General features: G+C 43.9%; 1 protein-coding gene and 1 long non-coding RNA gene across 2 annotated transcripts in view; one reads left to right on the plus strand and one right to left on the minus strand.

Annotated features, from left to right (window-relative positions):
- The window catches only part of SBF2 (SET binding factor 2), a 523,750-nt gene that overhangs the window by 504,014 nt on the left and 3,817 nt on the right, over positions 1 to 15,919 (plus strand). The window contains exons 33-38 of the mRNA XM_025356625.1: positions 1,000 to 1,126; positions 6,898 to 7,025; positions 8,228 to 8,461; positions 9,804 to 9,908; positions 12,493 to 12,686; positions 13,368 to 13,455. Coding sequence (XP_025212410.1) covers positions 1,000 to 1,126; positions 6,898 to 7,025; positions 8,228 to 8,461; positions 9,804 to 9,908; positions 12,493 to 12,686; positions 13,368 to 13,455 — 876 coding nt within the window. The remainder of the gene's footprint in view (positions 1 to 999; positions 1,127 to 6,897; positions 7,026 to 8,227; positions 8,462 to 9,803; positions 9,909 to 12,492; positions 12,687 to 13,367; positions 13,456 to 15,919) is intronic.
- LOC112606329 overlaps positions 1 to 15,919 on the minus strand; it is a 29,657-nt gene that overhangs the window by 11,615 nt on the left and 2,123 nt on the right. The window lies entirely within an intron of this gene.

The raw sequence follows: 15,919 nt of genomic DNA on the forward strand, positions 1-15,919 counted from the left end.
ACAGGATCATCAGCCTACCCTCTGCCAACGTGAGATGGCTCCACAGTCTGTATACGGTTTGCCTAAAGCATGCTATGGCTCAATGACCATTCTAAGCTTTGCCCAGCCTTCTACCTCCCATGTCATTCACTCATTCCTTTTCCTGTGCCCAGTGACCTCACTGCCTAATTTACTGATGAAAAATTAGAGCTAAAAGGTATTAGCTCCTGCCTTTTCCCTTGGCACTTGAACTGTCTTTCTCTTGCCTACCTTTCAGCCCTCCCTGTTTCCAAAGCTGTTCCCTAAATCTGGGCCCAAGCCTCATTCATTCTTGCTTTCCTAGGATCTTATTATCTTAGTTATTAGCTAACAAATTTTTCTAAAATGTGTTCTGTTGGCTCCTTCTGGATTGCCTTCAGACACACACACACACATTTCTTTTGACCAGAAAACATCTCTTGCTGTCCCCTTAAGCCACCACCTTCTCTTCTCAATCCTTTTCATTGCTAAACTTCTGTAGGAATAGCTTTTCTTGTTGTATGTCACACTATTACCTGGAAAGCAAGAACCATAATTTAATATATATCTATCACGTGCCAAGCACAGTATAATGTAGTGAGTGGGGTAGAGACTTTGGAGCCTAATAAGCCAGGGTTAAATTTGGGCTCGCTAATTACTGTTTAATATCATCGGGTAAATGTCTTAATCTCGCTGATCCTTTGCTTTCTCAATTGTAAAGTGGAGATAATAATGCCTCTCTTGCTATACATAGAGATTAAATGAGATTATGTTTATTTTAAAAAAAAAAAAAAAAAAAAAAAACCTCATCTGGTGTCTGGCACATAGTAAGTACTTGGAAAAGCTGGTTCCCTTCCCGTCTCTACTCATGGTAGGGATTCAGGTATTTGTTGAGTGAATGACTGAATGGTCTCCTGCATGTTTCAGTTGAGCCTTCAGTGGCCTGGCATCCCTTTTTGTTCTGTTTGATTCTTACTCTATTCTTTGCCTTGTGTGTTTCAGGTTCACAACCAGTATCCAACTGAGTTTGAATTCAATCTCTATTACTTAAAGTTCTTGGCTTTCCACTATGTGTCTAATCGCTTTAAAACATTTCTCCTGGATTCAGACTATGAAAGATTAGAGCACGGTATGTGTTTGTATGCCCTTGTTTCATCTTTTTTGTTGGTTCTGCTTGTTTTTAATGAAAATTCTAATACTGTAACTACTCCCAAGAGTGACAAGCTGAGTTAAGGTTTAACTCTGAACTATGAATGTAGAGTGGATAAGTGGCCAAATTCTGAAATTATGTACCACGTTAGCTCTTAGCAGGCGGTCATTCCTATAGCATCTTTGTAAAATTAAAATGTTTATTATTGTGATACCTCAAAGTGATCACACTGTTTGAGAAGGAACTTTGACTCATAGTTTTTCCAACCCTGATGCACTCTGGTAGGAAGCGTGCCTGCCCTTGGAGACAGCTTGAATAGCAGCTAAGACCCTGTGGTCCGGACCAAACAGACCAGGGTAAAATCCCAGCACCAACTGAGTATTTTGGGGAGGGGTTAAATGCCTCTCTGAGCCTCAGTTTCCTCATCTTTAAAACGAGGACAGTGATACTATCCCACCTGTCAGGGCCATGATGATCACATGAGAAAATAGTTGTGAACTCTTCACACAGTCACTTAGCCTCTTAGCACAGTCACTACCACATAGTAAGCACTCAGTAAATTTTAGACATCGCTAGCATTATTAATGATAGTGATGAACTATTTTTTTAATAGCAGTGATAGTTGTAATGAGTAGATTCTGAAAGTCAGCCCTGGTAAAAACATTTCCCAAGGGGATTTTACATTCTTTTGTAACTGTTACAGGGGGAGAGGAAACACATGACTATTTTTGTTAAGACAAGCAAACAAAAACCAGCTCTGTTCAATGTATTATATGCACTCAGTATCATAAAGAGAACTCTTAATTCCAAGAAAATATTTACTGATGTTCTCAGTTTGAAATCTGAAATCAGGAAATACTGCTTTCCAGGGCATCCTATTGAAATTGTCTAGTATGGTATTTCATACTTTTGATAAGGTAAAGAGCACTGGTGAGACCATTTCCCATCCTATTTATACTTCCAGTCCTTTGTTAACTAATGGAATTGTTATTCTTCACATCACAATCAGAAACCTTAATTTCTAAAGCATCTGCATACTGCTTATTGGGAAGGTAGTAAGTATAGTTGGTTACAACTGCCCCAGGCCTGATCTTTTTTTTTTTCCTTTTTTATTGAGATTGAGTCTCACTTACTCTGTCTCCAAGGCTAGAGTGCATTGGTACAATCTTGGCTCACTGCAACCTCTGTCTCCCAGGTTCAAGCAATTCTCCTGCCTCAGCCTCCCGAGTAGCTGCGATTAAGGCCCGTGCCACCATGCGCGGCTAATTTTTGTATTTTTAGTAGAGACAAGGTTTCACCATGTTGGCCAGGCTGGTCTTGAATTCCAGGCCTCAAGCAGTCTGCCTGCCTTAGCCGCCCAAAGTGCTGGATTACAGGCATGAGCCACCGCGCCTGGCCAGGTCTGGTCTTAAGTGGACTGACCTATCCCTACAGGGGTCACCATGTCACTCAGCTTTATCACTGAAAGGAACAACATGTACAAATACTGGTGGGAGTAAAACACAGGTATTTGCCTCCCTGGAGTAGTTGTGTTTTTTGGGGGTTTGTTTTTTTGTTTTGTGGGGTAGGGGGGGTTATTTTGTTTTGTTTTGTTTTGTTTTTGAGGCAGGGTCTCGCTCTGTCTCCCAGGCTGGAGTACAGTAGTGGCAGGATCTCGGCTCACTGCAGCCTCTGCCTCTGGAATGCAAGCCATCCTCCTACCTCAGCCTCCTGAGTAGCTGGGACCACAGGCACGTGCCCCCACGCCCACATAATTTTTTTATTTTTTGTAGACATAGGGTTCTGTCATGTTGCCCAGGCTAGGTTTTTGGTTTTTTAACAAAGCAGTTTGTTTTGCTGAATTAAGCTGATCAGCAAATTACCTTAGCAGCATGCAGATGTGGCCAAAGACCAAGGCTTCTCCTATAGCAGATGACTGTTCTCTTCATTAGAGAAGCAACAAGGTCTAGTGCAGTGGTTCTCAGACTTGACTGAACATTATAATCACCTGGGGAGCTTTTAAAACTTCTAAGGTCCAGGCAACATCCCCAACCACTGAAATCAGAATCTGTGATGGTAAGGCCCAGGCATCAAGAGCTTTTAAAACTCCCCAGGTAAGGCCAGGCATGGTGGCTTACGCCTATAATCCCAGCACTCTGGGAGGCCAAGGTGGGTGAATTGCTTGAGGCCAGGAATTCCAGACCAGTCTGGCCAACATGGCAAAACCTCATCTCTACTAAAAATACAAAAATTAGCCAGGCGTGGTGGCATGTGCCTATAATCCCAGCTATTTGGGAGGCTGAAGCACAAGAATTTCTTGACCCCAGGAGGCAGAGGTTGCAGTGTCCAGCCTGGGTGACAGAGTGAGACCCTGTCTCAAAAATAAAGAATAAAAAATAAGAACTCCCCAGGTGAGCCCATTATGCTGCCAAGTCTGAGACCCACCACTGGTCCCACAGGTAGAGCCATAGATCAAGAGTCAGAAAATGTCAGTAACTTTGGGTAAATTACTTCATCTGTTTCCGCATCTGAAAAACTAAATAGCCCTGCCTATCACACAGGGCTGTTGAAAAGATTAAATAAAATGATGCAGATAAAAGGATACATTTGGTATATTGGAAGATTATCATGATTATTGGAAAATATAAGCATTTCCATCCTATGAAACACGTTTCCTCTTAAAACTCAAAAACACAGGCTGGGTGCAATGGCTCACACCTATAATCCTATCACTTTGAGAGGCTGAGGTGGGCAGATTGTTTGAGCCCCGGGGAATTCAAGACCAACCTGGGCAACATGGCAAAACCCCATCTCTTCAAAAAAAAAAAAAAAAAAGAAAAAGAAATGCACAAAAAATAGCTGGGTGTGGTGGCATACTCCTGTAGTCTCAGCTGTTCAGGAGTCTGCGGTGGGAGGATCACTTGAGCCCGGAGGTCAAGTCTGCAGTGAGCCAAGATCACACCACCGCACTCCAGCCTGGGTGACAGGGTTGAAACCCTGTTTCAAAAACAACAACAAATAAACATGCATTTCAAATCCTAGAATGTCATTGCCGAAGGCTCAGTAGAAATCATCTACCCAGCCTCCTCTCTGGATGTTAGGCCACCTATCTAATCAGCATTCAAAGAAGCCTGGTTTTGTGTCCCTAGTCCAGGCTAGGTTGCCTACTTGAGGTCGGTTCCTTCTTGTGTGCTGGTAGATGCACGCGTTACCAAGTCTACAGTGAAACCTTGTTTAGGAACAGCTGTGGTAGCTACCCTCTCTATGCCAAGATGATAAAGTAAGTAATCTCGGCCGGGCGCGGTGGCTCAAGCCTGTAATCCCAGCACTTTGGGAGGCCGAGACGGGTGGATCACGAGGTCAGAAGATCGAGACCATCCTGGCGAACACGGTGAAACCCCGTCTCTACTAAAAAATACAAAAAACTAGCCGGGCGAGATGGCGGGCGCCTGTAGTCCCAGTTACTTGGGAGGCTGAGGCAGGAGAATGGCGTAAACCCGGGAGGCGGAGCTTGCAGTGAGCTGAGATCCGGCCACTGCACTCCAGCCCGGGCGACAGAGCAAGACTCCGTCTCAAAAAAGAAAAAAAAAAAAAAAAAAAAGAAAAAAAAAAAAAAGTAAGTAATCTCAACCACTGCTGGTAGAATTCACCAGTTATAATTTTTTTTTTTCCTTGAGCTGGAGTCTCACATTGTTGCCAGGCTGGAGTGCAGTGGTACAATCTCAGCTCACTGCAGCCTCCACCTCCTGGGTTCAAGTGATTCTCCTGCCTCAGCCTCCCGAGTACCTGGGATTACAGGTGCCCGCCACCATGCCCGGCTGATTTTTGTATTTTTAGTAGAGAGAGATTTCACCATGTTGGCAGGCTGGTCTCAAACTCCTGACCTCAAGTGATCCGCCCGCCTTAGCCTCCCAAAGTGCTGAGATTACAGGCGTGAGCCACCGTACCACGCTGAGTCATAATTTTTAAGATCTTTAGCAGAAAAACTTAAACACAATGAATTATCCTGTGTCCTAAAAGTTTAATATGTTGATTTTTTTTTTTTTTTTTTTTTTGTTTTGAGACGGAGTCTCGCTCTGTCGTCCAGGCTGGAGTGCAGTGGCGCGATCTCGGCTCACTGCAAGCTCCACCTCCCGGGTTCACGCCATTCTCCCGCCTCAGCCTCCGAGTAGCTGGGACTACAGGCGCCCGCCACCACGCCCGGCTAGTTTTTTGTATTTTTAGTAGAGACGGGGTTTCACCATGTTAGCCAGGATGGTCTCGATCTCCTGACCTCGTGATCCACCCGCCTCGGCCTCCCAAAGTGCTGGGATTACAGGCTTGAGCCACCGGGCCTGGCCTAATATGTTGATTATTACATACTGGATTATGGGGTTGTAATTTGATAGTATTTGGCACTAGCTGTCTGATTTGGACTGTGATAGTATTTGGCACTAGCTGTCTGATTTGGACTGTTTTTAAGATGTTCCTTATATGTGTACATGTTGCCCTAAGCCAGCCATATGGATATTGTAAGAAAAGTCCACTGGACTTGGTTCCAATCACAAGGTGTTACAACAGCCCTGAGGAACAGAGGGCCAGGTATTGCATCTCTTCTTCTGCTTTCAGCTCATTCTCTTTCTGTCTACAAAGGTGCCTAGAGCCTATTTCAACTGGGGCTGACTACCACACAGCCTTTCAGTCTAATCCATGCCTCAAGGCGCCAAATGGAGCAATATACAAGGTGGCTGTCCAAATCTTACTGCGACCCCTAGAGCAGTCGCAACTTTGGACATTGGAGTCACTTGAACTTTTAAAATAACTAATATCTCAGGCCATCCCCAGAGATTCCGATTTAATTGGTCTGAGGTGAGACCTGGGCATTGGGATTTTTTTAAAGCCCTTGGTTTTTCAAATGTACATCCAAGGTTGAGAACTACTGCACTGGACCCTGCAGTTAAAAGGTAGAGAAGAAACTGTTAATTAGTCTTAGGGGCCCCACATATTATGAATTTCATGCCATCTGGGGCTTGAGACATTTTTTTTTATATATATATAAACCGGTAAAATGCATGTTGATTTTGACTGAGTCACTTCATTCCAAGCAAGACACCACTGCTGAGACACCCTTCATGGCCTTTTAAAGAACTACTTTTTGCCTCACCCCAACACATTTTCCTCCCTATTAAAAACAAAGTGGGCTCATGTTAGTAATAGATTGACTATTTGAAAAAGGTATAAAAGTTCTGCTTTTATTTTTAAATCACCCAAGGACACAGACTACACCCTTCTGTCATCTAGAGTCTCAGTAACCATGATCTGTGGTATATATAAACTCCTAAACAAGAAAACACTTTAAACGGCTTCATAATAAACAGCCAACAACTTAAAAGAGAAACATAAAATTATGGTTTTTACTGAGTTTCATCGAATCAACTCTGAAGTCCTTCCATTTTCTCTTGAAAACTATAGATCGCCTCCTGCATGGACTTCTTTGAATCTAGATATAGATGCAGGAGGAGGGTTGGAAGAGTCATGATTGATAGACTGCTGGTTGCTGAGGCAAACTTCATCAGATGTTTCCTCCATCTGGATTTGTTTGCCTATAGCTATGAAATTCATTCCTGTCTTTAGCTTTGCAGTTATTTTCTAACGTTTTTGCACAAATGTTGCTGTTTTTAAAGCCATAAAAAAATTCCACTTTTTTATCTGCTACATGCATCATACTTTTTTTTTGCAAAGTGTTAAAATTTATTGAATTTTGTTTTGTTGGATTTTTTTTTAACTTACAGGAACTTTATTTGATGATAAAGGAGAAAAGCATGCCAAAAAGGGAATCTGTATTTGGGAGTGTATTGACAGAATGCACAAGAGGAGTCCCATTTTCTTTAATTATTTATATTCACCATTGGAAATAGAGGTAGAGTAAGAAATCATTTATGTTTCATTTTCTGAAATTTTGTGTTAAGGTTTTCCTTAGTTTTAACATATATAAGCTGTTTAAGCTTTTTATAAACATTGGACGAGGTTTCATACCAAAAAGCTATGTCAAAGTTTAGATATTATAGTTTTGGGTTGTGGCACAAATGGAGACTGTTCCCTAAATTCTTGCCACAAAAATTAAGAGCTGGCTCCCAAAACCTAGAAGGGAAAACTTCTAGAGAATCAAAGCAAGACAACTTTCCCCAGAAAGAAAGAACTAACAGAATTTGAAATATCAACAGGTGGTCTAAGCTGAAAAACCTTAAAATACTTTAGAAAAAGTTTCTTTAAGTCTATCTGTACCAAAGCCATGGAAGGACCCCTGTAGGAAGCAGAGATGTTTGGAGCTGAGCCCAAGAAGGATAATATATCTCAAGGCAACTGTGCCCCACCATGCACATCTACATAACACATGCCCTGGAATGGAACAGATTGGTCTGATAAGCAGTTCCACCATTACTTAGGGCCAAGAGAGGTCCCTCCCCTGGGCCCCAATCATAGAACTGCATCCTCCAGCTGCATCCTCCTCATGAGGTGAGGAGTACAAGAAACCAAAGGTACATGGTTAGATGCCCCTCCTTCATCTAAACCATGCTCTGTCTGGGCACTTCAGAATTCTTTGCCCAAATTCAGTCTGCTCACCAGGCTACTTCTCCAAGTCAGTCTCCTATGTTAGTACATGGACCCCAAGGCCCAAAGAATGGCAAAAAGTAGCAGGTTTGACAGAGTGGACAGAGTTTGACTTTGTGGGCTGGGGTATACATAATCATTCATGTAAGACCCTTAGAATAAAGATAGGGGTGGGAGGAGAAGAGAGGCCAAGGACAGGGGGCTGGGGCCAGCTCTCCCAGTGCCACCACTTCTTAGTATAAAATTCTGAGGAATCCAAGAATTCTCTATTGAACTTGACCTTCTAGGTCATTAGGAAGTTACATTTCTCAATGTAGGAGGGAGGATTGGAAGATGTTTTATTTAATAATTTATCTTGATGTATGACTTTTAAATTAAGATTTAGACATATGGTATTTGAACTCCATTCATACTCTTCCTCCTCTGGACTCTACAAATGTTAGGGGTTTGCCTGACAGTGAGCTTGGGGTACTTTGGGGTCAAGATGAAACTATATTTCTGTTTTAACAGGCTCTAAAGCCCAATGTAAATGTCTCCAGCCTCAAGAAGTGGGATTACTACATAGAAGAGACCCTGTCCACAGGCCCTTCCTATGACTGGATGATGCTAACCCCCAAGCATTTCCCCTCCGAAGACTCTGACCTGGCTGGAGAAGCTGGGCCACGGAGCCAGAGGAGAACAGTGTGGCCATGCTATGATGACGTCAGCTGTACTCAGCCCGATGCTCTCACCAGCCTTTTCAGTGTAAGTCAACTGTAGACACGCACCTGGGGCACCAGGGGCCCTGGAGGCACGAGGCCAGAGGAACCAGGCTAAGTTAAGAATGGTTTACAAACTTCTGAACATGGCTCTGCTTACTCTGGGCTAGGGTTATGGTAGCACCTTCCGTGTATGAAGAAACCAGATTTGCTTCCTATCATCAGTGGGGGACCAGGCTTCACTACTGGAAAAGAGTCTCAATAAAAGTGATTTTCCCCAGCACTTTGGGAGGCCGAGACGGGCAGATCACGAGGTCAGGAGATCGAGACCATCCTGGCTAACACGGTGAAACCCCGTCTCTACTTAAAAATACAAAAAACTAGCCAGGCGAGGTGGCGGGCACCTGTAGTCCCAGCTACTCGGGAGGCTGAGGCAGGAGAATGGCGTGAACCTGGGAGGCGGAGCTTGCAGTGAGTGGAGATCACGCCACTGCACTCCAGCCTGGGTGACAGAGCAAGACTCTCAGAAAAAAAAAAAAAAAAAGATTTTCCAGCATTACAAGGAAGCAATCAAGCAAATGGAGCAATTTACTCCTTCCGGCAGCTTCCCAGCTATTTCAGTTGCCTGAACAGCCTTAGTCAGGCCTTGGCTGTGGCTTTTGTGGGTGCTTTACTTCCTCTGGTCAGAAGTGTGGGTGGTCAGTGGCCTGATGGGAGTGCTGCCAACCATCTTCTGCAAGGAATGTTCCAGAACCAACCCCTCCTGGCAGTAGCCAGCCTGAGGAATAGCTTTGAGCCCTGATATAGGCCAGACACTTCCTAAAGAGTCTTCCCCCTCTGGTTTCCTGACCAGGAAGAGTATGCTTCAGTAGTCATACTGTCACAGAGGCAGCTGCCCTGATCTCCAGCTTCTCTGTCAGAAGGTATATCTGTTTCCTTGGGTATTTCTTGGCTTATTCTTTCCACATCTGGTTTGAATCATCAGAGTTGAGGGGTTCCTCCTGTCAAGGACTGGCTTCTCATCTACCTCAGCTATTAGGGCTGGGCCATGGGCCACTGCTTGACCTCTTGCTTTGGCTATCAGATTTCCCATGGGCTGCCCAAGGGTGCAGATGTCTGAGATACATATTTCACATTCTAGTATGTAAGCTATCCTGTACAAAAAGGCCTAGTTATAGGTCCTAATAAACCATCTTCGCCACAGTGCGGCACACCAGCTAGAGCTCTCACCACTATTCCTGGCTGGGAGACCTCTCAGACCCATGTCCACCACTTAACTGCCCTCTGGCCATGCTGCTCATCTGGGCCTAGTACAGAAGCAGTATGGCTTTGGGGCACATCCTGATTTCTATGAAATACTGATCAGAAAACTTTTCATTTCTTTGCAGGAAATTGAAAAATTGGAGCACAAATTGAACCAAGCCCCTGAGAAGTGGCAGCAGCTGTGGGAAAGAGTAACCGTGGACCTTAAAGAAGAACCAAGAACAGATCGCGTGAGTTGACAATGCCCCTTAAGAGCTACTTCTGAGCTTTCTGAGGGTGCTAAGTCAGGTGGAGCCCACTGCCACAGGTGACAAGACCCAGCTGGGTTTATGGCCAGAAGGAAGGGTGGAAAGGGGAGGGGTCATGTCCTGGGGGTCCAGGGCAGAAAGTTCCAAATGACTGAATACTTCCTGAGTGTCTCACTTCACCACAGTGACATACTACTTATGTCTCAGCACCCCAAATCCAAGGGAAATTACTGGGTTCTTTCCTGTCTCACTGCCTGTGTGGTTTCAGCGGATCGTCTACCACATGAGGGAGGAGGGGAATGCCAAGACCATGTTTGCTCCACAGAAAGTATTTTAAAACAACAAAATATGCCACTTTGTGTTGTTCACAATCCCTTTTCTGTTTCTGACTTAAGAAACATTTATCATAAAAATATTTTAACGATTGGGCAAGGTGGCTCACGCCTATAATCCCAGCACTTTGGGAGGCCGAGGCAGGCAGATCATGAGGTCAAGAGATCGAGACTATCCTGGCCAACATGGTGAATCCCCGTCTCTACTAAAAATACAAAAAGTAGCTGGGCGTCTGTAATCCTGGCTACTCAGGAGGCTGAGGCAGGAGAATCGCTTGAACTTGGGAGGCAGAGGTTGCAGTGAGTGAGCCAAGATTGCACCACCACACTCCAGCTTGGTGACAGAACAAGATTCCATCTCAAAAAAAAAAAAAAAAAAAAAAAAAATATATATATATATATATATATACACACACACACGAAATACTCTGTTTTCTGCTTCGCATACCCCATTTCCTATTTCTGATCTAATATGGTACATACCTTCGCATCCTATTTAATCCACTGTGAGGGAATGGTATTCCCTCTCCTACGTGAGGAACAGGCACAGAGATCATCCAGTGGCAACTGGTAGAGCCCCCAATCGAACCCACATCAGACTGGCTCCAAATGCAACAGAAGGGAAATTAGGATAGATGAGTGTTCTGAAGAACAGTTCAGGAAGAAGAGGCCAGCAGGTCAGATGTTGCAGAAAGGTCAAGAAGAATGGAAGGTAGAAGAAAACCTTTGTGGTAAAAAGAGACCATCTGGGGCTCTATCTCTTAACCTCAAATAGCAATTCAGGAGCTGTTATCAGACAGACAACAGGTGGGTGATGCCTTAATGCTTTTTTGTTAGAAAAATAATAGTTTATTGATTTTTTCTGATAATGAAAGTAATAATGTTCATTTTTTTGAAAGAACACACAAAGTTATAAAATAGAAGATGAGAATCAACCCACAATTTATAGCCTAGAAGTAAACCACTGTGCTATCAAACTTGTTTTACCATACAAATTCACATATAAAAGAGATTTACTAGACATACTATTTTAAACCTGCTTTTTCGGCCGGCAGCGGTGGCTCAAGCCTGTAACCCCAGCACTTTGGGAGGCCGAGGCGGGCAGATCACGAAGTCAGGAGATCGAGACCATCCTGGCTAACATGGTGAAACCCCGTCTCTACTAAAAATACAAAAAAAAAGAAATTAGCCGGGCGAGGTGGCAGGCGCCTGTAGTCCCAGCTACTCTGGAGGCTGAGGCGGGAGAATGGCATGAACCTGGGAAGTGGAGCTTGCAGTGAGCCAAGATCGCACCACTGGGAGCGACAGCGAGACTCCATCTCAAAAAATAAAAATAAAAATAAAATAAATAAAATAAACCTGCTTTTTCACTCCACATTGGCATACATGTCCTTCCATCTGTCACTGTGTGTAAACCAATGTCTGCCAGGCGCACTGTAATCCCAGCACTTTGGGAGGCTGAGGCAGGCAAACCACGAGGGCAGGAGTTTGAGACCAGCCTGGCCAGCATAGTGAAACCCCGTCTCTACTAAAAATATAAAAAATTAGCTGGGCATGCTGGTGTGCACCTGTAATCCCAGCTACTCCGGGAGGCTGAACCCAGGAGGCAGAGGTTGTAGTAAACCAAGATCACACCACTGCACTCCAGCCTGGGCGACAGAGTGAGACCCTGTCTCAAAAAAAAAATCATCTTTATGTTTTTTGAGATAGGGTCTCACTCTGTCGCCCAGGCTGGAGTGCAGTGGTGTGATCATGGCTCACTATAGCCTCAACCTCCCGGGTTCTGGTGATCATCCCAAGTAGCTGGGACTACAGGCACACATCACCATACTCGGCTCATTTTTTAAATGTTTTTTGTAGAAATGGGGCTTCATGTTCCCCGGGCTGGTCTCGAACTCCTGGACTCAAGTGATCCACTCACCTCGGCCTCCCAAAGTGCTGGGATTACATGTGTGAGCCACCACAGCTGGCCATAGCAACATCATTTTTTTAATGGCTGTCTAGAATTCCACTGTATGGAAATGCCATAATTTGTTTAATGTCCCTAATAATGGACGGGTAGGTTGTTTCCAGTTTTTTACCATGATAACTAACTCTGGGACTGATAGTGTTGTACATTATCATTGCTTATTCGTCCAGTTTTTTCCCTGAGATAAATATTTGTAAATGAAATGTTCCAGTCAGTGGCTTAAGTGTCTGTAAAGGTTTCCTAGCTCCTGTCCTGTCTTTTTCAGTCCCAAAGACACCTGTCGAGGTCCCCAGGAATTGTGTCTACCAACCTACCTTCCTATCAGAAGAGATCTCTGCTACATCTCCCAGACGGCAGCATGGGGGAGGAACAGAATTCCAGCATCTCCCCATCCAATGGAGTGGAGCGAAGAGCAGCCACGCTCTATAGCCAGTATACATCCAAGAATGAGGAAAACAGGTGACATGCTGAATCCTGCTCAGTGTGCTGAAGACTTCCCCACACCACCTGAGGCTGAACCACAGGTCCCTCAATAAGCTAGGCCTGTGCAGTACAGTCTTTTATAAACTTGAAATGGATTTGCTTTAACTTTTGTAATGTTTTAGATGTCTCTTTGAAAAGAAAAAAAAATTACAACTAAAAATAATGCCAAGAGGTTGTAGTTATTTGTAATTGAGTCCTGATGGCTCTTATCTCCTGTCTGCCAGAACGTTTGAGGGAATATGTGTTAGCCAGCACTTTGTCAGTGGCAAACATCAGAAATTCAGCTTATGCTAGCTGAAGCAAAAAGGAATTTACTCACATAAACAAGGACAGTCAAGGGTATGCTAGCTTCTCACACAGTATCTTCTATCCATTTCCCGGCTCTGCTTTGCCCTCTCTCTGTGTTATGTCAGTCCCAACATGGCACAAAAGATGGCTACTGATCATTCCAAGCCTCACAGATGTGGTAATCCCAGCAGAAAGCAGCAGTCTTTCCCCAGGGGTCTAGTAGCAAAATTCCAGGGAGAACTCTTATTGGCCATTTTTGGATCATCTAGGGGAAATAGAGACTTGACAAAAACAACAGACATCCCCTCCCCTTTACAGCATTTCGTAAGTGTAAATCAAAATTAACTCTCCTGTCATCATTTCTTCTAGGTCCTTTGAGGGAACGCTTTATAAAAGAGGGGCTTTGCTGAAAGGTTGGAAGCCCCGTTGGTTTGTTTTGGATGTAACAAAACATCAGGTAATACTCTTAAAGCCAAAAGAAATTATTTCTGTCTAGGCTAGTCCCAGTCCCCGGCTATTATGTGGCTCTAGCAGACAGATTCCTCATGTACAGACTGCTTTTTTAGTGCGTCTCATATGCAATCTGGAGGCTCCTCAAGGGCCCCAGATGTCCCTGAGTAAGGGCAATAGCCTTCCGAGGAAGTTTCCCAAGTAGCTCAGCCTGGTACTTGCAGCAGAGGTAGCAACAGTTGAGCCCAGAGCATACAGCAATAGAACTCTTTTTTAATGCTCAGATATCTCTTGCTGCCTGATCTTAAAACCCAGGTGAGGGGATTCCTGAGGTTTTCAGCCTGTTGCATACATGCACATATAAGCCTGTGCCTGTGAACACTCCTCAGAATACAGGTTACCTTTGTCCTTGCAGCAGAAAGCATCCATTCAAAACGGAGGGCATTAATTTATTCTACAAACATTTATCGAACACCACCTCTGTGCCCATTGCTGTACTGGTTAGTAAAGAAGGCACTGTTACCCTTCAAAGATGGCAGCAACAGGGGAGCAAAGGGGCCCCAAAAGAGGCAGAAGGGGATGTGCCCACCCAAACTTGGAATTCACATGGGCAAGTACTAGACTGGACCTTGCTGACTATGTCAAGAAATCTTTTGACTACTGTTAGGTTCTTAGCTATTCCTGTAGCAGCCTCTGCAATCCTTAGCATCATAGTCTTTACTCCAGTGATTTCAAGGGAGAGCAATTCCTACCCAAACCTCTAGCAGCTCTGCACCCTGCATTACTGAGAGCTGCATGGTCTCCTGTGTTCTGACTGCAGGCCTTACTCTACCTTGGAATTGACCACTCAGCCTTGAGGCTGAGGGTTACACATTTTGATTGTCAATGCATTTACTATAAAGTGGAATCTGTTAGGAAAAACCTGAACTGTTACTCCTATAATACAGTGCTTTGGTTGGACCTGCATCTAGAAGACTCCTTCCAAATGAAGACTATATTTGGGGTCCAGCTTTTCCTCTACTTAAGGAATTTCATAATGATTACAGAGTCTTTGTGGGACAATATAGATAATTTATGTTCAAATATACAAATGGAAGCCCTGTTAGGAAGCTATACTCTGAAATCATAGAGCCTACACTGTGTAAAAAAGTTCCATTAAACTTCTAACTATAACGTAGGAGAACGTCATAATTTTTCTATAATTTACAATTACATCAAATTATACTTACATTCTTACCAGTCTTCTGGACTTCTTTAACATGAAAGATACAGTTTTTCCACTTAGCCCTGCTTATACCATGCCTGAGAGGAGAGAGAGAGAAAAGTCTCAGGCCAGAGCCACATTGTCAGAAGCACTACTTTCCTGCCATGTACACTAGAGAGTAAAATCCACAGATTATGGCCCAATAAGGCTTATTCCCTAGCAGTCTCTTTGACATTTTTCCTTTTTTTTTTTTTTTTGAGGCAGAGTCTCGCTCTGTTGCCCAGGCTGGAGTGCAGTGGTGCAGTCTCGGCTCACTGCAAGCTCCGCCTCCTGGGTTCTCGCCATTCTCCTGGCTCAGCCTCCCAAGTAGCTGGGACTACAGGCGCCCGCCACCACACCCGGCTAATTTTTTGTATTTTTAGTAGAGACTGGGTACGGGGTTTCACTGTGTTAGCCAGGATGGTCTCGATCTCCTGACCTTGTGATCTGCCCGCCTTGGCCTCCCAAAGTGCTGGGATGATTTTTTTTTCCTTTTTTTATTATTCCAAAAGGCAATATATGCTTATTATACCACATTCAAACATTTCATACAGATCTCAAAATCCCCTGTGTAGTCAAACGCTAAGCTATTTATTGTGTTCTTCAAAAATCATTTTTTATCTACATGCTGTTGGCAACTTGATCTTTAAAATGTCTTGAACAGTTTTCCTACATGAGTTCTGTATGAACTCATATAGATCTTCCATATTGTTTTTGAAAAGCTCTATAGTATTCCATTTTATTGATGAATTGTCATTTAATGTATTCACTGCTGCACTGAAAGACAAATACGTCTTTTCCAATGTTTAGCTGATAAAACAAAGCTGAAGGAAACTTCTTCATACATCTTTCTTTGCATGCTTATAGGAGTATTTCTGTAGGACTACTTTATAAAGGTGGGAAAGGTGTTTCATTTTTTTTTTTTTTTTGAGATGGAGTTTCACTCTTGTCACCCAGGCTGGAGTGCAGTGGTGCATTCTCGGCTCACTGCAACCTCTGCCTCGTGGGTTCAAGCGATTCTCCTGCCTCAGCCTCCCCAGTAGCTGGGATTACTAGTGCTCACCATGCCCAGCTAATTTTTGTATTTTTAGTAGAGATGGGATTTCACCATATTGGTCAGGCTGGTCTCAAACTCCTGACCTCAAGTGATCCACCCACCTCAGCCTCCCAAAGTGTTGGGATTATAGGCGTGAGCCACTGCGCCCAGCGTGGAAAGATGTTTCAATAG

This window comes from Theropithecus gelada, chromosome 14 (assembly GCF_003255815.1).
Source record: "Theropithecus gelada isolate Dixy chromosome 14, Tgel_1.0, whole genome shotgun sequence".
In the NCBI taxonomy this organism is placed as follows: domain Eukaryota; kingdom Metazoa; phylum Chordata; class Mammalia; order Primates; family Cercopithecidae; genus Theropithecus; species Theropithecus gelada.